The sequence below is a fragment of the Schistocerca cancellata genome, chromosome 1 (assembly GCF_023864275.1).
Source record: "Schistocerca cancellata isolate TAMUIC-IGC-003103 chromosome 1, iqSchCanc2.1, whole genome shotgun sequence".
Lineage (NCBI taxonomy): Eukaryota > Metazoa > Arthropoda > Insecta > Orthoptera > Acrididae > Schistocerca > Schistocerca cancellata.
Genome location: NC_064626.1, coordinates 255,409,403 through 255,434,903, shown reverse-complemented (window position 1 = coordinate 255,434,903; position 25,501 = coordinate 255,409,403). Strand labels below are relative to the sequence as shown.

Genomic DNA, 25,501 nt, shown 5'->3' with positions numbered 1-25,501 from the left:
TTCGGCTTAAGAAGTCATTTAACAACTGAGAGTGCTATAGTCTCTTTTCTCTGTGAGGTACTGGATGGGTTAAACAAAAGGCACATTCTTTGATTTAAGTAAGACGTTTGATTGTGTTGATCACAAAATATTTCTGCAGAAGTTGGATCATTACGAAATACGGTGAGTAGGTCACAATTGGTTCACCACTTCCTTTAACAGCAGGCAGCAAAAGATCATTACTCACAGTGTTGAGAAAGTGCTGGGACCACTCCTGTTCCTTATTTACATAAATGATATGCCCTCTAGTATTACAGGTAGCTCTAAAATATTTCTGTTTCTTGACGACACTATCTTGGTAGTAAAGGATTTTGTGCAACATTGGCTCGGTTTCGAATAGTACAGTTCATGACATAAGTTCATGACTTGTAGAAATAAACTAACGCTAAATCACAGTAAGACTCAGTTTTTGCAGTTTCTAACACAAAATTCAACAAAACCTCACGTTTTATGTTCACAGAATGGGCATATTATTACTGAAGCTGAACAGTTCAAATTTCTAGGTGTTCAGATAGACAGTAAACTGTCGTGGAAAGCCCACGTCCAGGATCTTGTTCAAAGACTTAATGTTGCCATTTTTACCATTCGAAAGGTGTCTGAAGTGAGTGATCGTTCGACACGGAAATTAGTCTACGTTGCTTATTTTCATTCGCTTATGTCGTATGGTATTATATTTTGGGGTAACTCTTCCCATTGTAAAAGGACATTTTTGGCTGAGAAACGGGCGGTTCGGGCAATGTGGTGTATGTAAACCACTGCTCACAGGTCTGGGCATTCTGACATTGGCCTGTCATTTCTTGTTAACAATATTAGTTTATTCGCAACAATAAGCAGCTTTAACTCAGGTAATACACGGCAAAAATCAAACTTGCATATGGATCGGACTTCTTAACTCTTGTGCAGAAAAGTGTGCAGTATACTGCTGCATCCAATTTTAATAAGGAACCACTAGACTTAAAAAATCTTAGCAGTAATCCACGCGCTTTCGAATCGAAATTAAAGAGTTTCTTCATGGGTCACTCCTTCTGTTCTGTCGAGGAGTTCCTTGAAAAATTAAGCTGATTCTCATTGTATTGTTAATTGCGTTCACTTAAACTTATGGACTGACTTTTTTTCGGGTTGTTTTGGGTTGTAATTTCATCTACTGACACGTTCCATGACCTTGGATATTTGCTCCTTGATTTGGTCCTACGGAACTTGACGCGTAAATAAAAAAAAAGGAAGAGCTGACACATTATTCTGGCGCATAATGCACTGGTGGAAACCCTTCTAGACTGTCACAGTGGTGTGGGTGAAATACCGGGACTAGTCATGCTCGGTGCAGATTTCAGGCCGCGCCTTATGGCTGACCCGTGTGGTACAAAGCACGACAACCAGGCTGTGAAGATAACCGCAGGTCCCGCCATGACTGAGCCGCTTGCCGAAACCACCACTCCACCGCCTGGCCTTTCCTGTGTTTCGTTCTGCGGCCGTCAGCAGAGCCATGAATTGTTATTCGGATTAACTATCCGTGGACAGGTTGTCAGCGGTTCTAACAAATATTTGAGATGGCTCTGAGCACTATGGCACTTAACATCTATGGTCATCAGTCCCCTAGAACTTAGAACTACTTAAACCTAACTAACCTAAGGAAAACACACAACACCCAGTCATACAAACATTTGAGGTTACTGGTTACGCTGTATCGGCTGTATATACATTTATTTTTACTTCCAGCCAGTCACAGTATACACGTTTGTATTTTATTATGATCCGAAGAATGTATGTGCCAGCAATAACAAACAGTAACAGAATAGCTTTCTGTGGCGTAAAGTCTTTAAGTTTCAAGTAGCGGCAATCAAGCTTCCGTTGAAGAAATAAAAATCTTGAACTCTAAAGGGTTGAATCGCTGATAACAGTGGTCAACATCTGTTTTGCATTTGATGTATTATCTCGAATATATTTTCAGTTGTAGGGACAAAATGAACCATTGGAAATGTGATGTCACCTAAGGATTTCGTGATAGTTAACTTTTTTCTTTTTATCAGATAATTTTGCTGTTGTCTGATCCTATGGTCCAAGTACAACCAAAAGGTCATAAAGAGCGCTCGCTGTTTTCGCCTTCCAGCAATAGCATAATATTATGTATCCCAATATCTCTTCAACAAATAAATCTGCGTCTCATGGTGAAAGCTTCCTGTTTTTGTTGCCACCTTGAAATCAAGCCTATTAGGGTTAGCTGAAGGAAATGAATCAGGAGCTCCACCAGAGGAGTAATCCGTCCTTGACACGTAAAACTCTTTGCCTACCACAGTACTCCAGACACAAGTAAACAATTTAGAATGCGACACGAAATTATCAAAATAACTAGTCGAAAATCTGTGTTCTCGATAGCTGCAATGAAACCCTTTAACTCACGGAACAAAATTTTTACGGGTTACAACTCGGAAAAATGGTTTTACTTCATACTTTGAAAATCAAAACGGCATGCGTACATGCATAGATGTGTACCGTTTGATGTAAGATTTGTGTGTTCAATATAACCCTTAATGCTGGTGACTGTTTACTGTTGCCCCTGGAAGTAGCTTAAAAGGCTGTTATTGCATAATGGCTTAAGCTTACACCGGTACCGTTGGCTCATTCACTGCATAAGAAGGGAACATGAATTCATGGTCCTCTAAAGCCATAAGATATAGATGAATGGTTGATCTGCTGTCATTTAAAAGTTGCTGCATTACTTATAGGTTTATTGCATGGCTTAGTTAAATACCATTATTTCCTGTGTTTGTGGAACAACCGAGGCAACAAACACTTCTATAATGTCCAAAACGTCCTGTGAGAGATACTTATATTGAAGGAAGGAAAATGTTACTAACTAATCATGAGTTGTGACAAAGTCGAACTGCTTCCGCTACGTGTAAAGTTAGACTAGACGAACATCTACATCTACGTGATTACTGTTCTATTCACAATTAAGTGCCTGCAAGAGGGCTCAATGAACCACCTTCAAGCTGTCTCTACCGTTCCACTCTCGAACGGCGCGGGGGGACGATCATTTCTCCCTATGTAGGTGAGTGCCAACAGAATGTTTTCGCAATCGGAAGAGGAAATCGGTGACTGAAATTTCATGAGAGGATCCCGTCGCAACGAAAAACGCCTTTGGTTTAATGACTGCCCCTCTAATTCACGTATCATGTCTGTGGCACCGTCTCCCCTGTTTCGCAATAATACAGAATTAGCTACCCTTCTTTGTACTTTTCGATGTCATCCGTCAGTCCCACCTGATGCGGATCCCATACCGCACAGCAGTACTCCAGAATAGGGCAGGCAAGCGTAGTGTAAGCAGTCTCTTTGGTAGACTTGTTGCACCTTCTAAGTGTTCTGCCAATCAATTGCAGTCTTTGGTTTGCTCTACCCACAATATTATCTGTGTGATCGTTCCAATTTAGGTTATTTGTAATTGTAATCCCTAAGTATTTAGTCGAATTTACAGTCCTCAGATTCGTGTGACTTATCGCGTAATTTAGCGGATTTCTTTTAGTGCTCATATCAATAACTTCGCACTTTTATTTATTCAGGGTAAATTGGCACTTTTAGCACCATACACATATCTTATATAAATCATTTTGCAAGTCGTTTTGATAATCTGATGACTTTACAAGGCGGTAAATGACAGCATCATCTGCAAACAATCTAATACGGCTACTCAGATCGTCTCCCACGTCGTTAATATAGATCAGGAACAATAGAGGGTCTGTAACACTTCATTGGGGAACGCCAATATTACTTCTGTTTTACTCGATGACGTTCCGTCTATTACTACGAACTGTGACCTTTCTGACAGGAAATCACGAATCCACCTACCTACATAGGGATAAATGTTCATCACCATAAAATAAGAGAAATCAGTGCTCGCACGGAAAAATTTAAGTGCTCCTTTTTCCCGCGTGCCGTACGAGGTGGAACGGTAGAGAGAAAGCATGAAGGTAGTTCATTAAACCCTCTGCCAGGCACTTTATTGTGAATTGCAGAGAAATCACGTAGATGTAGACGGAGACCGGTGTACAACCTGGACCGGAGACCTTGGCATTATTAAGTGATTTAAGCTGCTTTGTTACACCGACCCCCCCCCCCCCCCCCGAACCATGGACCTTGCCGTTGGTGGGGAGGCTTGCGTGCCTCAGCGATACCACAACGGAGGGGTATCTGTTGAGAGGCCAGACAAAAGTGTGGTTCCTGAAGAGGGGCAGCAGCCTTTTCAGTAATTGCAAGGGTAACAGTCTGGATGATTGACTGATCTGGCCTTGTAACATTAACCAAAACGGCCTTGCTGTGCTGGTACTACGAACGGCTGAAAGCAAGGGGGAACTACGGCCGTAATTTTTCCCGAGAGCATGCAGCTTTACTGTATGATTAAATGATGATGGCGTCCTCTTGGGTAAAGTATTCCGGAGGTAAAATACTCCCCCATTCGGATCTGTGGGCGGGGAATACTCAAAAGGATGTCGTTATCAGGAGAAAGAAAACTGGCGTTCTACGGATCGGAGCGTGGAATGTCAGATCCCTTAATCAGGCAGGGAGGTTAGAAAATTTAAAAAGGGAAATGGATAGGTTAAAGTTAGATATAGTGGGAATTAGTGAAGTTCGGTGGCAGGAGGAACAAGACTTCTGGTCAGGTGACTACAGGGTTATAAACACAAAGTCAAATAGGGGTAATGCAGGAGTAGGTTTAATAATGAATAGGAAAATAGGAATGCAGGTAAGCTACTACAAACAGCATAGTGAACGTATTATTGTGGCCAAGATAGATACCAAGCCCACACCTACTACAGTAGTACAAGTTTATATGCCAACTAGCTCTGCAGATGACGAAGAAATTGAAGAAATGTATGATGAAATAAAAGAAATTATTCAGATAGTGAAGGGAGACGAAAATTTAATAGTCATGGGTAACTGGAATTCGAGTGTAGGAAAGGGGAGAGAAGGAAACGTAGTAGGTGAATATGGATTGGGGCTAAGAAATGAAAGAGGAAGCCGCCTGGTAGAATTTTGCACAGAGCACAACTTAATCATAGCTAACACTTGGTTTAAGAACCATGATAGAAGGTTGTATACATGGAAGAACCCTGGAGATACTACAAGGTATCAGATAGATTATATAATGGTAAGACAGAGATTTAGGAACCAGGTTTTAAATTGTAAGACATTTCCAGGGGCAGATGTGGACTCTGACCACGATCTACTGGTTATGACCTGTACATTAAAACTGAAGAAACTGCAAAAAAGTGGGAATTTAAGGAGATGGAACCTGGACTTAGAGAAAGCTTTTGACAATGCTGACTGGAATTCTCTCTTTCAAATTCTAAAGGTGGCAGGGGTAAAATACAGGGAGCGAAAGGCTATTTACAATTTGTACAGAAACCAGATTGCAGTTATAAGAGTCGAGGGACATGAAAGGGAAGCAGTGGTTGGGAAGGGAGTAAGACAGGATTGTAGCCTCTCCCCGATGTTATTCAATCTGTATATTGAGCAAGCAGTAAAGGAAACAAAAGAAAAATTCGGAGTAGGTATTAAAATCCATGGAGAAGAAATAAAAACTTTGAGGTTCGCTGATGACATTGTAATTCTGTCAGAGACAGCAAAGGACTTGGAAGAGCAGTTGAACGGAATGGATGGTGTCTTGAAGGGAGGATATAAGATGAACATCAACAAAAGCAAAACGAGGATAATGGAATGTAGTGGAATTAAGTCGGGTGATGTTGAGGGTATTAGATTAGGAAATGAGACACTTAAAGTAGTAAAGGAGTTTTGCTATTTGGGGAGAAAAATAACTGATGATGGTCGAAGTAGAGAGGATATAAAATGTAGACTGGCAATGGAAAGGAAAGCGTTTCTGAAGAAGAGAAATTTGTTAACATCGAGTATAGATTTAAGTGTCAGGAATTCATTTCTGAAAGTATTTGTATGGAGTGTAGCCATGTATGGAAGTGAAACATGGACGGTAAATAGTTTGGACAGGAAGAGAATAGAAGCTTTCGAAATGTGGTGCTAAAGAAGAATGCTGAAGATTACATGGGTAGATCACTTAACTACGAGGTGCATTCAAGTTCTAAGGCGTCCGATTTTTTTTCTAATTAACTACTCGCCCGAAATCGATGTAACTGGCGTTACTTCTCGATGTAATCGCCCTGCAGACGTACACATTTTTCACAACGCTTACGCCATGATTCCATGGAATATTGACTTCGTCTTCTTTGGTGAAGGAGTTTCGTAAAACTGTGTTCAATAACTGCTTTAGTGGCACTATCACCAATGACTTCACCATTGTTATCGCGCAGTGAAGGTATTGTTACGTCTTGCCACTGGTATGCTTTATGTATAGCCAGAATCTCTTTGGGTTTTCTGCCAGATTTCGAGACAGAATTTCATTGTGGAAATTATTAGAACCATCTCGCATTGAAGTACGCGCTATGTTTCGAACTTCTGCAAAACCTTGCAAATCTTGGGGGTTCTGCGTTCTTTTAAATTCGGCGTGCTCTTTTCGTTGCTTCCATAACAGGGATATGACCCGTTTTGTGTACCATGGGGGATCAGAACTACAATTTATTAATTTTGTGGTATATTGCTGTCGATACTATCTCTCTGAAATTATTCCACAACCTTTATACGCTTACATAATCAGTTCGGAAGGAGTGAAGAGTGTCTCCTACAAAGGCGTTATTAGCTTTTTTAAATAGATATACTTTGCGTTTCTTTTTTATGGTTGTAGGTGTTACGGTATTCAGCCTAGCAGCAACTGCCTTGTGGTCGCTAATTCCTGTATTCGTCAAGATATTCCCTATTTGTTCAGGATTATTTGTTGCTAAAAGGTCAAGTATGCTTTCGCAACCATTTACGCTTCGAGTAAGCTTTACAAGAGCTCTTCATAAACTGGGTGTTGCTTTCTATCATTTCAAAGCCTTTTTTTACCAGGAGCAATGAGGCTAAGTTGAAAGAAGGTGTGTTTATTGGACCACAAAACAGAATACTGTACATCGTTTAGGTTTTTGAGGCTGAACTCGCGCTTGTAAAGTTACATGGTTAGGCTTCTTCCAAAGCCATTGTTCGTGGTTTTTTGGGTAAAGGAGGATAAGAGAATTAAACGATTTATTTATTTGTTGTTTAACCTAATTAGATTAAGGTCTTACGGACTTCTCTTACATGGACAGTGAAAAAACAGCTGAAAAACCGTATAAAAATCGAGTGTACAATATTACAACAGGTACGCTTCTTACATTCGTCCCTTTAGTTCTCCCAAAAAAAGTAGATGTTGTTAGCTTTGTGCAACGTGAACGGCTTCACCAAGATGTTCTTATCCTGGAACACTCTATCGTGGATTCTGGAACCCTTCAACCATGAGATATTCTGGTGGTTTTTGTTTGATGAGCCACGTTTCAAAAGAAAAATATCCGCATCACAATTTCCCAAATCAACTGCCACTGAACTTTGAAATACATTGGCATTTATAATTATAATTACTGATTTGGTGATATTTGTCACATTTTGTCTAATACGAGGTTAGTTTCGGTGGTTTATTTAAGTATTTGCACAATTTTCAGGTTGTGTCATACTTTGGTTTTATTAATTAACATCACACTGCATAACAAGACTACATGTGGGTGATTCTGGAGTATTGTAGATAGTGATGCAGTAGTAACCAATCAGGTACACGATACAGCTTTTTGCTGTTACAATATTTCGTAAAATTTGTAATGCATAAGTATAATTTGAGATTATTATTGCCTTTCGATGTTTGGGAAAATATATATTTTTGTGCTGTTGTTTATCTCCTTTTGTTACGAAAGACTATCCGAAACTAAAATTTATCATTGAACTTAACTATGTACAGTGATCATTTAATGTAAGCTTTCCCACATATATGTCATCAGTACTGAAAAATCGGTATCAGTGAAACTCTGTTGATTGTCGACATAAATCCTATGCGTCTTTGGTTTATGTTTTTCTCTGACTATTAGTGGTAGTTGTAGTAGCAGTAGTAGTAATAGTAGCAGTAGTAGTAGAGAGCTGTATGTGAGCTGTGATGGAGAGAAGTCGAGATGCAACTTATGGACCCCTGTGGCTTATTTGTCGATGTTTCATGAAGTGTTAAATAATTAGTTTGGAGTTATTCAACAGTGAAGAAGATAGATGAAAGCGACTTAAGCTAGTATTTCATTTGAAGGAAGTTACATCTAATACAAGTTACGTCGATCTGGGTACAAGAGGGCAATACGTTAGTGATGAGATGCTGAGTGAGTGAATTAGTCCATAGTACTGAAACCAGGAGGAAGATTCTGTTCCACTTTCAAGATTCAGGAACCATATCGCTGAAATCATATCCGATTCATTTTCGGAATAAAGAGCAATATCGACAAAAGCTTCTGCAGCGACGAACACAAGATTTTTTTTTTCAACTAATGTATTTTCAGAATGAGCATATAACGAATTAGTTCTTGGATACACGTCTTGCAATTGATCTTAATCAATTGTGTCTGGTAACCAACGACAGAATTGTAATTGTGCTTTTGTTTCGTCAGTTAATTAACAATATGTCGATTATAAGCAGGACAAGGTACCATTAGAACTGGAAGTAAAACTGGTACAGATTTCTTACTATTTTATGTCTTAGAAATTTGACGTAGCAGAGGAAATCTGGTTCCATCTCTGAAACTACCATCCCAAAGTTAGGTAAATCGATATACTTAGAAACTAGATAGAGAAAAAGTTGCTGCTCAGTGCAGCCACAATTAAGAGCCTATTTAGGAGTTCATTGGCTCATTTTAAGAATCATGGTTGTACACGATGTCAGAATCAAGTTTTCTCCCTGTAAGTCTTGGGATGCTGCAGGCAGAAGCAACGCGAGTCACAGCAAAACCTACGGGCTGGATCATTGAGTACCGTGAGAGGATCACACAGCGCAATGGGTTGGTGAAGCCACAGATGTGGCGGGCTGACGTTCTCTGTATCGTCAAAGCGCTCTCCTGGAACCCAATAAGATAGTAGCAGGTTGCCTATATAACAGTTCCCAGGGGCAACAAATATTTTATTTTCAATATTTCCCGTAATTAAGGACAAATTAAAAATTTAGAACGATGTCAAATCTGTTCATTAAGAGGTATAATCTTATGTTAAAAGTTCAACACAATAAGAGAAATACTACTGTTAAAAGCTTTCTGTTTGTTTTGAGGCAGTGTAAGCCAGACTTCATTCATTTAGTATTTGAAATGAGAGCATTTAGCGACATTCAACAAACTTTACACATAATTTACGATTTTTTTTTCTCGCTGCCACCCTCCCCCTCCCGCTCAGGCCCCCTTCACAGACGCACAGAAAATAGTGGAACGAAAGTTAATAGCTTTCTACATTTTTGCTGTTCACGCAGTCAAGCTGCATCATAATTTATCACTCACCTAGATAAATGTTAAGCTATGTATTCCCAATGTACAGTCATAACAGAAGAAGCCTATTTAAATCATTTAATGTTAGCATGCATTAAGTATTTATCACAACAAACATAATTATACCATAAGCCGAACCAAAAAAAGATCAATTACCTACATCGATTACTGTTCTTTTAAGTAGGAATGATACAAGGACCTATCACATCACATGAATCTGCATAATAAATTCACACGTCAATGTGTAATTTCATTTTGTTTTGAATGCTTATAACTGTATATATCTACATCTACATCTACATCTACATGATTACTCTGCAATTCACATTTAAGTGCTTGGCAGAGGGTTCATCGAACCACAATCACACTATCTCTCTACCATTCCACTCCCGAACAGCGCGCGGGAAAAACGAACACCTAAACCTTTCTGTTCGAGCTGATCTCTCTTATTTTATTTTGATGATCATTCCTACCTATGTAGGTTGGGCTCAACAAAATATTTTCGCATTCGGAAGAGAAAGTTGGTGACTGAAATTTCGTAAATAGATCTCGCCGCGACGAAAAACGTCTTTGCTTTAATGACTTCCACCCCAACTCGCGAATCATATCTGCCACACTCTCTCCCCTATTAAGTGATAATACAAAACGAGCTGCCCTTTTTTGCACCCTTTCGATGTCCTCCGTCAATCCCACCTGGTAAGGATCCCACACCGCGCATCAATATTCTAACAGAGGGCGAACGAGTGTAGTGTAAGCTGTCTCTTTAGTGGACTTGTTGCATCTTCTAAGTGTCCTGCCAATGAAACGCAACCTTTGGCTCGCCTTCCCCACAATATTATCTATGTGGTCTTTCCAACTGAAGTTGTTCGTAATTTTAACACCCAGGTACTTAGTTGAATTGACAGCCTTGAGAATTGTACTATTTATCGAGTAATCGAATTCCAACGGATTTCTTTTGGAACTCATGTGGATCACCTCACACTTATCGTTATTTAGCATCAACTGCAACCTGCCACACCATACAGCAATCTTTTCTAAATCGCTTTGCAATTGATACTGGTCTTCGGATGACCTTACAAGACGGTAAATTACAGCATCATCTGCGAACAACCTAAGAGAAATGCTCAGATTGTCACCCAGGTCATTTTTATAGTTCAGGAACAGCAGAGGTCCCAGGACGCTTCCCTGGGGAACACCTGATATCACTTTAGTTTTACTCGATGATTTGCCGTCTATTACTACGAACTGCGACCTTCCTGACAGGAAATCACGAATCCAGTCGCACAACTGAGACAATACCCCATAGGCCCGCAGCTTGATTAGAAGTCGCCTGTGAGGAACGGTGTCAAAAGCTTTCCGGAAATCTAGAAATACGGAATCAACTTGAGATCCCCTGTCGATAGCGGCCATTACTTCGTGCGAATAAAGAGCTAACTTCGTTGCACAAGAACGATGTTTTCTGAAACCATGCTGATTACGTATCAATAGATCGTTCCCTTCGAGGTGATTCATAATGTTTAAATACAATATATGCTCCAAAACCCTACTGCAAACCGACGTCAATGACATAGGTCTATAGTTCGATGTATTACTCCTACTACCCTTCTTAAACACTGGTGCGACCTGCGCAATTTTCCAGTCTGTAGGTACAGATCTATCGGTGAGCGAGCGGTTGTATATGATTGCTAAGTAGGGAGCTATTGTATCAGCGTAATCTGAAAGGAACCTAATCGGTATACAATCTGGACCTGAAGACTTGCCCGTATCAAGCAATTTGAGTTGCTTCGCAACCCCAAAGGTATCTACTTCTAAGAAACTCATGTTAGCAGCTGTTCGTGTTTCAAATTCATGTGCATAATGTGTATGCATGTAGCATGTAATAAGAAGTGCATCACGTGTAGATGCACAAACAAAACGTAGAAGGTGAATTGGTGGATAGCTCTAAAACGAAAAATTAAAAGACAAAATACAGCTCCGACATCTATATTCCGCAAGCTTGTTGATTCTTCTAGGAACGCACATTCTCAGAACTTTAATAGCAGACAATAGCGTGATGCAGAACGTCTCCGTTGCAGCGTCTGCCACTGGATGGCTGACCATTTCCGTGACAATTTTGTGCTTGTGCTTGCTGAATTAACCTGTAACGAAACGTAGTGCTCTTTTTCGCATCTTCTCTATTTCCTCCATCAACCCTGTCTGGTATGGATCTGAGACTTATGAACAGTAATCGAGTATTGGTCGAACGAGTATTTTGTATGGTACTTCCTTTGTTGATGGACTGCATTCCCTGAGGGTTCTTCGGATCTCAGTCATCTGGCTTACTCGTGATCACATAAGATATAAGGCTATTAGTGGACAGCAACATCTAATGAGAAGGAAATGCTAGTATCCTTTTGACAAGCAGCAGTATCAACACATCGTTATATCTCGTATCTTGTTACGGGTGGTAAGTGGTGCCCTTGTACAGTACTCACATGAATGCTGCCATGAGTGTTGCATCCGGGTCCGTGGTAACGCCTGCATTGCGTGGACCCCAGGAGGCCCTGGTAGTCCAGGTTGCAAGAAAGCCAGAGGAACTGATGCTGCAACACAACAAATGTTCCACTGCAACAAGTGCTGATATCTTGCATCCTACTCATGAGACCTTATTACAGCATGGGCAATAAGATCTATCACTAGTTCTGTTGAAGAGACAGATGAAAAAGTCTTGAATCTCTAGTTTATGTTTCAGAAGATCATGGAATGTGCCCATAAGATTGTAAGCATTTATTAACGACTTGTAAAATTGGCTTTTTTAATTTGAACGATGGCGTAATTGTGCTACTTTGTCTGTACTAAATCTAAATTATCTAGCGACTTTTCAGGAAAGCGTTTGGTCTGCAGCGCTGGTGCATTTGGATCGTAATCAATCGTGAAGGAAAATGGAAGTCTCCTAATTAAGATTCCCTAGATTTTTCCTGATGACGTCATAAATGCCTAAAGGCCATAATATATATATTTGAGTGGATCCGCTACTGTCTAAAGGATTATACTTTGCAATGACTGCAGTCTCTACATCTGTATCTTAATGTCTACTCATATCGCTCACACAAGAAAATTTCCCTGTACGTGGAGTATAGTGGACTATAAGGCGTATACCGTCTGCGCTATACTGGAGAAATGTTAATGTCCTATCTCCTTGAAGGCCTAAATGAATTTCAAGGCCAGTTTTCTCCACGTTACGGATGCCAACAGACATTTGACTAACGGAAATCTTAGTTTTGACGTGAACATGACAACAACAAACTCTAGACTCAATAGCGAATGGTGATAACGTGTACTCGTAGACGTGTTGGAGTACTTTAGTTACAAAATTAGGTATACCACTCCTGTTGCTACTGCCGTGTTGTAAGTATATAGGATAATCTTTCTAACACCCTCCACCCCTCTAGTTTTGACGTACTGCCATATGGTGTCATACGGGGCTTAGGGCTCAGTGTAGAGAGCTGCACAACTTCAACATCGCCAATCATAGTAACATTCTAGCTGGACTCACAGAGTGCTACCTCCCCAGCAGAAAAGGGACACACTTGCTGACATGGAACGTGCTGGGAAGTTTGTAAATCAAACAATCAAACGTCAAAATCTGTCTGCATGTATCGCCAAGACCTTCTTCTTGCCCCTACGGCAAGTGCTTCGATCAAACACAAGAATCGATGTATCGCACTATGATGTAAGAAGCAGCAGAACAGCTCAGGAATAGGAATCGCTCATGACTCTATTAAAGCATTTAGTACCGGATTCTCTTTTGGTGGTACAAGGAAACTACACCGCATTGAAGCTGGGGTACATGGAAGTAGATTTAAACAGTACTGCCTTTAAATAGGATTATTGTGTCATAATGACTGTGCAGTCTCGTTTGGTTTCCAAACTTATAGAGCATTTTTTTAAATTTTGTAGGGCTGTGATTTACTGAGGAAAAAGGTTTCTCGGAAGTCACTATGTAAACTTGGGCTACGTCTAATTTGTCTTGTTTTTGGCCTTCCATGACTGCTGTCTTCCTGTCTAAAGTCAGTGCCACAAAGTCGTAGTAATTTATAGCGGTCAGAATCGCATGATGCTTGATTCCAGCGACGTCCTGACTGCCAGATTCCCTGGGTATTTTACGTACTTGTCTCACATGTCATCGACCGTCAGCTGCAATGTAACGAACAAGCTCATAGTTTTCAAAGGTCTGCGTAGCATACGTGTAAGTATCTGACGCCATTTATTACGTACTGAGAACGTGTGCCACAGATATGTCTTTTGCAACACGATAGTCAGAGTTGGTGCATTGTTGTTGTGGTCTTCAGTCCTGAGACTGGTTTGATGCAGCTCTCCATGCTACTCTATCCTGTGCAAGCTTCTTCATCTCCCAGTACTTACTGCAACCTACATCCTTCTGAATCTGCTTAGTGTATTCATCTCTTGGTCTCCCTCTACGATTTTTACCCTCCACGCTGCCCTCCAATGCTAAATTTGTGATCCCTTTATGCCTCAGAACATGTCCTACCAACCGATCCCTTCTTCTCGTCAAGTTGTGCCACAAACTCCTCTTCTCCCCAATTCTCTTCAGTACCTCCTCATTAGTTATGTGATCTACCCATTTAATCTTCAGCATTCTTCTGTAGCACCACATTTCAAAGGCTTCTGTTCTCTTCTTGTCCAAACTATTTATCGTCCGTGTTTCACTTCCATACATGGCTACACTCCATACAAATACTTTCAGAAACGACTTCCTGGTGCATTGCAGTCCGACATATTACTGCTTTCAAAGCAAACAGGGTGTCTACTTTCTTCAGTTTTTACTGCTTTTATTCCAATAACAAAAAACTATTTGAATTAAACGAGAAGTTGAGTCGTCGTACAGCAAAAGAACGGAGAGCAAATTTATATCACGTTGTAACTGTACTGTGCGCTACGCTAGTTTGAAAAATTCGGAAATGGTACTGCTGTTATGTAATGTGTGTAATGAGTGTGACGTGTGTTAATACCAATGGGTATTAATGCAGACGACCCAAACGTGCAACGTATTTCAATTTTCTGTTCAGTTTTCGATTAGAACCAATAATGTCCCATAGTATAAATTTTGCTTTAGTGGCGATAGCGAAGACGGCAAAGAGAGAAAAGTCCCACCATCGCCACACCGCAGAAAGGATTATTCACGTGCAGTGCGTAGTAACACAAGGCCGGTTACCCTGATTGATCCATATTTTTAACGATACACTTACTACTGCACACTACACGCATCATCTTGATTAAACGGTACCACTGTGGAAACGGCGGACATCCACACTTAGGACGAAACGTCAATCAAGTCGCGGATGGGGTTATTCCAAGTGTTCGATTGGTAGAGAGGGTTCGCTGGAATGGCTGCACAGTTCGACAGACCTGTTGCCACTGTGCGTTTTCCTTCAGCGGCCCTCGAGGCTAGAGTGCACACCAACAAACGAAGAACATTGATCCACAGGAGAGTATCACTCGAGCCTGGTCAGAAATACCAACAGTGACTTTACAATCAGTGTTCAATAGTGTCCATGGCCGCGTTCAGATGCGTCGCCTGCAGGATGGCAGTCAGTTTGAGCACCCTCTGCATTAGAAATACGTGCGAACATCTGACCAAGTATGGCGGTTTCATTGTTCTGTTGAGTTTCATGTCGTCATTGACCGATGATGTAATATTTTATTTGTTCGATTAAAGCACTTTCGTAACATACGTGCGTCTTCAATATGTCCACTAAATACACTCCTGGAAATTTAAATAAGAACACCGTGAATTCATTGTCCCAGGAAGGGGAAACTTTATTGACACATTCCTGGGGTCAGATACATCACATGATCACACTGACAGAACCACAGGCACATAGACACAGGCAACAGAGCATGCACAATGTCGGCACTAGTACAGTGTATATCCACCTTTCGCAGCAATGCAGGCTGCTATTGTCCCATGGAGACGATCGTAGAGATGCTGGATGTAGTCCTGTGGAACGGCTTGCCATGCCATTTCCACCTGGCGCCTCAGTTGGACCAGCGTTCGTGCTGGACGTGCAGACCGCGTGAGACGACGCTTCATCCAGTCCCAAACATGCTCAATGGGGGACAGATCCGGAGATCTTGCTGGCCAGGGTAGTTGACTTACACCTTCTAGAGCGCGTTGGGTGACACGGGATACATGCGGACATGCATTGTCCTGTTCGAACAGCAAGTTCCCTTGCCGGTCTAGGAATGGTAGAACGATGGGTTCGATGACGGTTTGGATGTACCGTGCACTATTCAGTGTCCCCTCGACGATCACCAGTGGTGTACGGCCAGTGTAGGAGATCGCTCCCCCACACCATGATGCCGGGTGTTGGCCCTGTGTGCCTCGGTCGTATGCAGTCCTGATTGTGGCGCTCACCTGCACGGCGCCAAACACGCATACGACCATCATTGGCACCAAGGCAGAAGCGACTCTCATCGCTGAAGACGACACGTCTCCATTCGTCCCTCCATTCACGCCTGTCGCGACACCACTGGAGGCGGGCTGCACGATGTTGGGGCGTGAGCGGAAGACGGCCTAACGGTGTGCGGGACCGTAGCCCAGCTTCATGGAGACGGTTGCGAATGGTCCTCGCCGATACCCCAGGAGCAACAGTGTCCCTAATTTGCTGGGAAGTGGCGGTGCGGTCCCCTACGGCACTGCGTAGGATCCTACGGTCTTGGCGTGCATCCGTGCGTCGCTGCGGTCCGGTCCCAGGTCGACGGGCACGTGCACCTTCCGCCGACCACTGGCGACAACATCGATTTACTGTGGAGACCTCACGCCCCACGTGTTGAGCAATTCGGCGGTACGTCCACCCGGCCTCCCGCATGCCCACTATACGCCCTCGCTCAAAGTCCGTCAACTGCACATACGGTTCACGTCCACGCTGTCGCGGCATGCTACCAGTGTTAAAGACTGCGATGGAGCTCCGTATGCCACGGCAAACTGGCTGACACTGACGGCGGCGGTGCACAAATGCTGCGCAGCTAGCGCCATTCGACGGCCAACACCGCGGTTCCTGGTGTGTCCGCTGTGCCGTGCGTGTGATCATTGCTTGTACAGCCCTCTCGCAGTGTCCGGAGCAAGTATGGTGGGTCTGACACACCGGTGTCAATGTGTTCTTTTTTCCATTTCCAGGAGTGTACAATTTGGTCTTATCGGCCAAGACTGTTGAGTCACCATTGCAGATTATGTTCTGTGGGTTATTGCTTTTGAATGACCCTGTATATAAACGTATATTTGAATGTATGTATGGAAATGTGTGTATGTATAATCCGGGATATCCTGGAGAAATCTCTGCCGAACTTGGTGTACAAGCTACATAGTGCCAGCAGACAACTAACATGGAAGTAAGAGGCCTATAGCACTCTTATTTATGCTGACGAGAAACGAATCTCACGTAAGGATGATTTTGGAGTGCCTGCAGTAATTGTAGCGAAATTTTGTGCGAGTGTGATTCACACCATCGAAAAAAATACTATTTGAGTAGGACACCTTTAGCACTGCTGGTGATAAAGTGGTAAGAGTAGACGATAGGTGCGACATAGTATAACTCTAGAATGTGTGTAGAAATTTCTACCAAACGTAGAGCACATTAGTATCCAGGAAAGGTGTCATGGGCGGGAGGGTGGGGGGGGGACTGGGGGGGGGGGAGTGTAAGACAGCCCTGCGACACCTCTTTATGGGGACGCGGACGATTTGGGATACTGAATGAGATGTTAAGTACATAAACAGTGTGTAGTCAGAAAGTATTTGGGGCATGATAACTGCATTTCTCCCGTCCTCGTGATCCTCATCACTGTCATGTCAACACGTATGTAAGCTAATCATTTACGTCGCCAATAGAGACAGATCCGGTTTAAAAATAACCTGGATTTCATTCTAGCACTACACATGGATGTCAGTAATTTGCATATTGGTAAACGATTTGGCTTAAAGCTTTGGAAAGATAAGCGCCAATGGAGTTTCTCTTATTGGCGACAGGTGTCACAGCTCAGAAGTAACTATTTTTATTATAGACAAAGATAGGAATAGTCACTCTTTTTTCTAAGATTTGTACTTTATTTCATCGTATTCCTATGTTTCCATAAATTACGCTACGGTGCGAGCTCGAAATTTCTTCTGTTTTTTCTTTCTGATGCCATATGTTTAAACTTCGTTGGAAAATCAGGAACATTAATTGTGCGTGGTTATTTTGCACGCCAGTTTTAAAGTTAACTGTAACTGGTGTCAACTTTTGGTTCCTGATATTTTCTACATATAACTCGCAAGCACTTCCGGTAAGACAGTCTGTGACCACTAATAGATGACTGTGGTGATGACAGTCTTTGCCCACTCGAGATAGTGAGTCTAAACGACGCCCTTTGGATAGCCGAATGTGTCGCCCAATAGGAAGTCTGCGTTTGTGTGCCAGGAACGAAATGTTCCGTATTTGGATGTGATACAAAGTGTCTCGTCTGCTGCTTAGCTGTGGCTGAAGCGTCTTATGTAGACGGAGAGGTTGGGTGGTTGTTTCAGCTTGGATTTATATGTGTAAACTTAACAGTGACATTTGTTTCCTGCATTTTTTGGCTCCGAGCTACAAGTTATAAGATAACACATTGCAAACCATAGTTTGGCGTGATACTTTACTGCAGACTAAACACGTCTGTACTATTCCACATGTTTTGTACTGTGAGGTAAGCGGTCTCGATCCATGTGGGTCACAGTTGGTGTATCTTGTGCATCTGGATCGCAGGCGAATTAAATAAATCCCTTTGTCGTTGATCTAAAGATTTTTTACTTTCGTCGGTTTCTTGAACATGTCGTGAGTAACGTATTTGTTAGGCAGTGGTACAGAATCAGGCAGTGGTACAGAATCCCATGTAGTTCATGTGACTATGCTCTCCCATGAACTATGAGCTGTGTCTTGAGTTGAAATTTACACACCGTCTCTTTCAATTTACTTACGCCCTCCTGTCTTTATTAAACTGATGCGACACATTTAATGATTCTATTTACTAAGACTTGCGCTCATGGACTTTATGAATAAACGTTATTAGGGATTATAATCTGGTCATTAGCCTTCAGCACACGTTTTGACTTTCTGAGACTTGCTTGCACAGTCAGTATTCATTAATTCAGCTCAAAATTGCTAATAGTGTTTTCGTGTCAATCTTTCAGGCTACAGAAAGAAAGTTTGTTTTGCTACCTTAGAAGCAGCTAACAGTTTCGCACGAGTATTCCGTAGTTCATTCTGTTATTCAGTAGCTTCAGTCTGCGTGAGAAAACATTTTAGCTACAATTGCGATCCAAGTATGCTCGTAGCACATGCTTCATCTTTGAGACGGCGTGTTTATAAATTTCGTTGGTCAAGTGGTAATTGCAATGATAGGAAGCCGGATCTTTAGGCGTGTTTAAAATTCATTTAAACATTCTGGCTACTCATTTCGCAAAGTTATGAGACGCTCAATTGACTAAACTTTAAAAAGAAAATTTTCGTGAGTCAGTATTCACAGTTTATAAATGGATATTTCTAAGCAGGACAATTTTTTGTAAACATTGTTACATGTATTCAGAATTTAGCAACAACCAGTGTACTTACATTTTGTCGACCAATCTGCTAGGATCTTTTCTCATGCAATTTCTGATTAACTGCTGTATCCTGTTTATGTAAGCTAAAACGTACTATTTTTCTATTATAATTACTTTAAAATAAGCACAATAGCTTGGAGATCTACGTAATCCTTATGTGTAGGTCAACATTCCTCCAAATGTGGACATATTCAACGGACTGACTTGCAGCACTTTCCCACACTATCGAATTTGTCTATCAATTGTCTCAAAATTATATACCCATTTCGTTACGTAAATCAGCTTTGCGATACTTAGGCTTTGCTGTACTATTTCTCGATATTTTTCAACTCATAAAGTGCCTCTTACTAGAACGATAATTATAAGAAGTACTGTTTGTTACTCGACTTTGACGTATTACAATTTGTATTCGTAGCTGCAACAGTTATTCAGCTTACCTGTTTTACTAATAGATAAGTGTTTAAAAACAATCTTAGCGCAACGTGTAAACAAACAGCTTTGCATTCAACTCATTTAATAGTTCCAGTTTAATGTTGGCGATATGCGCAATGCATATGCTATGCTCACTACATCGATGTTCCTACTCTATGATTAATACCCTATGTATTAAAACAGTATCTCCATTGATTCACTAAGGTTTTTGTGAGACAGATGAAGGACAGTGTGAGAAATTTACATACGCGCTTCACGGAAGAATTTTAGAATACGCTTAACTTTTAACGCTAATGAAACAAGTCTTGGAATAAAGTAATGACCTAGTGGTGATGGTAACTGGATATAGGAATAAAAGAGTATTATATTTTATATGGAAACAGTCGGATCGGATTTATGTCACTACTTGTGGAAGCGCACGCCGAAAATCAGTGGATGATCATTACCTGCAGCACCTTCTAAACCAGGCGCGTCGGGTTCGTCGAGATTGACTGCTGACGTTGCGTTCGGCTTGACTACCACCAGTGACGTAACAGATGTTACGAACGAGTACTGTAAGAAAGAAAAGAAGAATTTAGAGGTTTACCAAGATAGTAGATCAGACGTCTATCTGGAAGAATGAGAAGCAGGGTGTGATATAAAGAAGATAATTATACTATTATCATCACTTGCCTTGACATTTGTAGGAAACTGAATGTTGTAGGTAGCCATTTTTATCCATCTGTAGAGCCGTGACCCGCGTATGGTTGTGATTCGAGCTCGGAAGGTGCTTTTGTATTGGTGTTGCTAAGGGTCAGTATGTAAATGAAAAGAAGGGACATAACTCGCTTCTCTATAATTATCTAATATCGCTAAGGACTACTGTCATCTTCAAGTCACCTCTCCGCAGTTAAATCGTTCTAAGGAATGTCACCTGCCCACAATTCCCGAGACATTGACTGAAATACACTTCTGGAAATGGAAAAAAGAACACATTGACACCGGTGTGTCAGACCCACCATACTTGCTCCGGACACTGCGAGAGGGCTGTACAAGCAATGATCACACGCACGGCACAGCGGACACACCAGGAACCGCAGTGCTGGCCGTCGAATGGCGCTAGCTGCGCAGCATTTGTGCACCGCCGCCGTCAGTGTCAGCCAGTTTGCCGTGGCATACGGAGCTCCATCGCAGTCTTTAACACTGGTAGCATGCCGCGACAGCGTGGACGTGAACCGTATGTGCAGTTGACGGACTTTGAGCGAGGGCGTATAGTGGGCATGCGGGAGGCCGGGTGGACGTACCGCCGAATTGCTCAACACGTGGGGCGCGAGGTCTCCACAGTACATCGATGTTGTCGCCAGTGGTCGGCGGAAGGTGCACGTGCCCGTCGACCTGGGACCGGACCGCAGCGACGCACGGATGCACGCCAAGACCGTAGGATCCTACGCAGTGCCGTAGGGGACCGCACCGCCACTTCCCAGCAAATTAGGGACACTGTTGCTCCTGGGGTATCGGCGAGGACCATTCGCAACCGTCTCCATGAAGCTGGGCTACGGTCCCGCACACCGTTAGGCCGTCTTCCGCTCACGCCCCAACATCGTGCAGCCCGCCTCCAGTGGTGTCGCGACAGGCGTGAATGGAGGGACGAATGGAGACGTGTCGTCTTCAGCGAAGAGAGTCGCTTCTGCCTTGGTGCCAATGATGGACGTATGCGTGTTTGGCGCCGTGCAGGTGAGCGCCACAATCAGGACTGCATACGACCGAGGCACACAGGGCCAACACCCGGCATCATGGTGTGGGGAGCGATCTCCTACACTGGCCGTACACCACTGGTGATCGTCAAGGGGACACTGAATAGTGCACGGTACTTCCAAACCGTCATCGAACCCATCGTTCTACCATTCCTAGACCGGCAAGGGAACTTGCTGTTCCAAGAGGACAATGCACGTCCGCATGTATCCCGTGCCACCCAACGTGCTATAGAAGGTGTAAGTCAACTACCCTGGCCAGCAAGATCTCCGGATCTGTCCCCCATTGAGCATGTTTGGGACTGGATGAAGCGTCGTCTCACGCGGTCTGCACGTCCAGCACGAACGCTGGTCCAACTGAGGCGCCAGGTGGAAATGGCATGGCAAGCCGTTCCACAGGACTACATCCAGCATCTCTACGATCGTCTCCATGGGAGAATAGCAGCCTGCATTGCTGCGAAAGGTGGATATACACTGTACTAGTGCCGACATTGTGCATGCTCTGTTGCCTGTGTCTATGTGCCTGTGGTTCTGTCAGTGTGATCATGTGATGTATCTGACCCCAGGAATGTGTCAATAAAGTTTCCCCTTCCTGGGACAATGAATTCACGGTGTTCTTATTTCAATTTCCAGGAGTGTAACACCGACGCTTAATGCGGTGATCAGAAGACTTAGGTGCCTTCTCCACTCCGTCTGGTGACTGAATATTGTCGACATGGATGTCTTTAACAATCAAGGTGCGAACCGGGGAGTTCCTCATCAGGCGACACCGTACTGTCGACCGTTAGCGACATTAGCTACGAAGATCTATGAGCACTTACTAACAGATTTCAAAACATCGTATTGAGAAAAACCAACAATTAATTTCTACTAGCTTCAAATTTTCGACTGTATTTTCGGACGATTAGCCAGTGCTTGGCACAATTTGAGATACCATAACTCACACTGATTCCATATAACAATACGTTCCAGAATCACTGACGTCTTTCTGATATAGAATCTTGGAGAATACTCTGAGTTCAAAGTTATGAAGCATCTCGAATGGAATGATCTTATACATGACAATCAGCATGAATTCCGGTAACATCGATCATGTGAAAACCAACTCGCGCTTTTCTCACATAACATCCTGAAAACCATGGATCAAAGCCGTGAAGTAGATTTATTTTTTTCTTGGCTTCCAAAAGCCGTTTGACTGCAGATTCCTCGACTTGCGCCATAGGGTGGTGGGGTTTCGGGTTCCGCTGGATAGGTCAGGAGTCCACTACACGCAACAAGCGGCTACACGGGTAGCAGGGGTTGTGTGGCGTGGGCTGGGCGGTTTTTTAGGTTAGATGGCCTCGGGCAAGTGCAGAAAGGGCAACAGCCTCAACGGGTGCGGGGCAAAGTCAGGACATGCGGGGACCAAGCAGCAATCGGTATTGTAATTGTAAACTGTCGAAGCTGCGTTGGTAAAGTACCGGAACTTCAAGCGCTGATAGAAAGCACCGAAGCTGAAATCGTTATAGGTACAGAAAGCTGGCTGAAGCCAGAGATAAATTCTGCCGAAATTTTTACAAAGGCACAGACGGTGTTTAGAAAGGATAGATTGCATGCAACCGGTGGTGGAGTGTTCGTCGCTGTTAGTAGTAGTTTATCCTGTAGTGAAGTAGAAGTGGATAGTTCCTGTGAATTATTATGGGTGGAGGCACTAGGTTAATAATTGGCTCCTTTTACCGACCCCCCGACTCAGCAGCATTAGTGGCAGAACAACTGAGAGAAAATTTGGAATACATTTCACATAAATTTTCTCAGCATGTTATGGTCTTAGGTGGAGATTTCAATTTACGAGATATAGACTGGGACACTCAGATGTTTAGGACGGGTGGTAGGGACAGAGCATCGAGTGACATTATACTGAGTGCACTATCCGAAAATTACCTCTAGCAATTAAACAGAGAACCGACTCGTGGAGATAACATCTTGGACCTACTGATAACAAACAGACCCGAACTTTTCGACTCTGTAAGTGCAGAACAGGGAATCAGTGATCATAAGGCCGTTGCAGCATCCCTGAATATGGAAGTTAATAGGAATATAAAAAAAGGGAGGAAGGTTTATCTGTTTAGCAAGAGTAATAGAAGGCAGATTTCAGACTACCTAACAGATCAAAACGAAAATTTCTGTTCCGACACTGACAATGTTGAGTGTTTATGGAAAAAGTTCAAGGCAATCGTAAAATGCGTTTTAGACAGGTACGTGCCGAGTAAAACTGTGAGGGACGGGAAAAACCCACCGTGGTACAACAACAAAGTTAGGAAACTACTGCGAAAGCAAAGAGAGCTTCACTCCAAGTTTAAACGCAGCCAAAACCTCTCAGACAAACAGAAGCTAAACGATGTCAAAGTTAGCGTAAGGAGGGCTATGCGTGAAGCGTTCAGTGAATTCGAAAGTAAAATACTAGGTACCGACTTGACAGAAAATCCTAGGAAGTTCTGGTCTTACGTTAAATCAGTAAGTGGCTCGAAACAGCATATCCAGACACTCCGGGATGATGATGGCATTGAAACAGAGGATGACACGCGTAAAGCTGAAATACTAAACGCCTTTTTCCAAATCTGTTTCACAGAGGAAGACCGCACTGCAGTTCGTTCTCTAAATCCTCGCACAAACGAAAAAATGGCTGACATCGAAATTAGTGTCCAAGGAATAGAAAAGCAACTGGAATCACTCAACAGAGGAAAGTCCACTGGACCTGACGGGATACCAATTCGATTCTACACAGAGTACGCGAAAGAACTTGCCCCCCTTCTAACAGCCGTGTACCGCAAGTCTCTAGAGGAACAGAAGGTTCCAAATGATTGGAAAAGAGCGCAGGTAGTCCCAGTCTTCAAGAAGGGTCGTCGAGCAGATGCGCAAAACTATAGACCTATATCTCTGACGTCGATCTGTTGTAGAATTTTAGAACATGTGTTTTGTTCGAGTATCATGTCGTTTTTGGAAACTCAGAATCTACTATGTAGGAATCAACATGGATTCCGGAAACAGCGATCGTGTGAAACCCAACTCGCTTTATTTGTTCATGAGACCCAGAAAATATTAGATACAGGTTCCCAGGTAGATGCTATTTTTCTTGACTTCCGGAAGGCGTTCGATACAGTTCCGCACTGTCGCCTGATAAACAAAGTAAGAGCCTACGGAATATCAGACCAGCTGTGTGGCTGGATTGAAGAGTTTTTAGTAAACAGAACACAGCATGTTGTTATCAACGGAGAGACGTCTACAGACATTAAAGTAATCTCTGGCGTGCCACAGGGGAGTGTTATGGGACCATTGCTTTTCACAATATATATAAATGACCTAGTAGATAGTGTCGGAAGTTCCATGCGGCTTTTCGCGGATGATGCTGTAGTATACAGAGAAGTTGCAGCATTAGAAAATTGTAGCGAAATGCAGGAAGATCTGCAGCGGATAGGCACTTGGTGCAGGGAGTGGCAACTGACCCTTAACATAGACAAATGTAATGTATTGCGAATACATAGAAAGAAGGATCCTTTATTGTATGATTATATGATAGCGGAACAAACACTGGTAGCAGTTACTTCTGTAAAATATCTGGGAGTATGCGTGCGGAACGATTTGAAGTGGAATGATCATATAAAATTAATTGTTGGTAAGGCGGGTACCAGGTTGAGATTCATTGGGAGAGTCCTTAGAAAATGTAGTCCATCAACAAAGGAGGTGGCTTACAAAACACTCGTTCGACCTATACTTGAGTATTGCTCATCAGTGTGGGATCCGTACCAGATCGGGTTGACGGAGGAGATAGAGAAGATCCAAAGAAGAGCGGCGCGTTTCGTCACAGGGTTATTTGGTAACCGTGATAGCGTTACGGAGATGTTTAACAAACTCAAGTGGCAGACTCTGCAAGAGAGGCGCTCTGCATCGCGGTGTAGCTTGCTCGCCAGGTTTCGAGAGGGTGCGTTTCTGGATGAGGTATCGAATATATTGCTTCCCCCTACTTATACCTCCCGAGGAGATCACGAATGTAAAATTAGAGAGATTAGAGCGCGCACAGAGGCTTTCAGACAGTCGTTCTTCCCGCGAACCATACGCGACTGGAACAGGAAAGGGAGATAATGACAGTGGCACGTAAAGTGCCCTCCGCCACACACCGTTGGGTGGCTTGCGGAGTATAAATGTAAATGTAGATGTAGATGTAGACTCTGTACCACACCTAAGCTTATTAATGAAACTACGATCATATGGGACATTAAACGAAGTTTGTG

General features: G+C 42.7%; 1 protein-coding gene across 1 annotated transcript in view; it reads right to left on the bottom strand.

Moving 5' to 3' along the window:
- The window catches only part of LOC126170653 (inter-alpha-trypsin inhibitor heavy chain H4-like), a 191,703-nt gene that overhangs the window by 61,663 nt on the left and 104,539 nt on the right, over positions 1-25,501 (bottom strand). Inside the window, exons 11-12 of the mRNA XM_049920743.1 lie at positions 19,950-20,055; positions 11,930-12,037 (exon numbers count right to left, since the gene is read on the bottom strand). Of these exons, the coding sequence (XP_049776700.1) occupies positions 11,930-12,037; positions 19,950-20,055 (214 nt within the window). The remainder of the gene's footprint in view (positions 1-11,929; positions 12,038-19,949; positions 20,056-25,501) is intronic.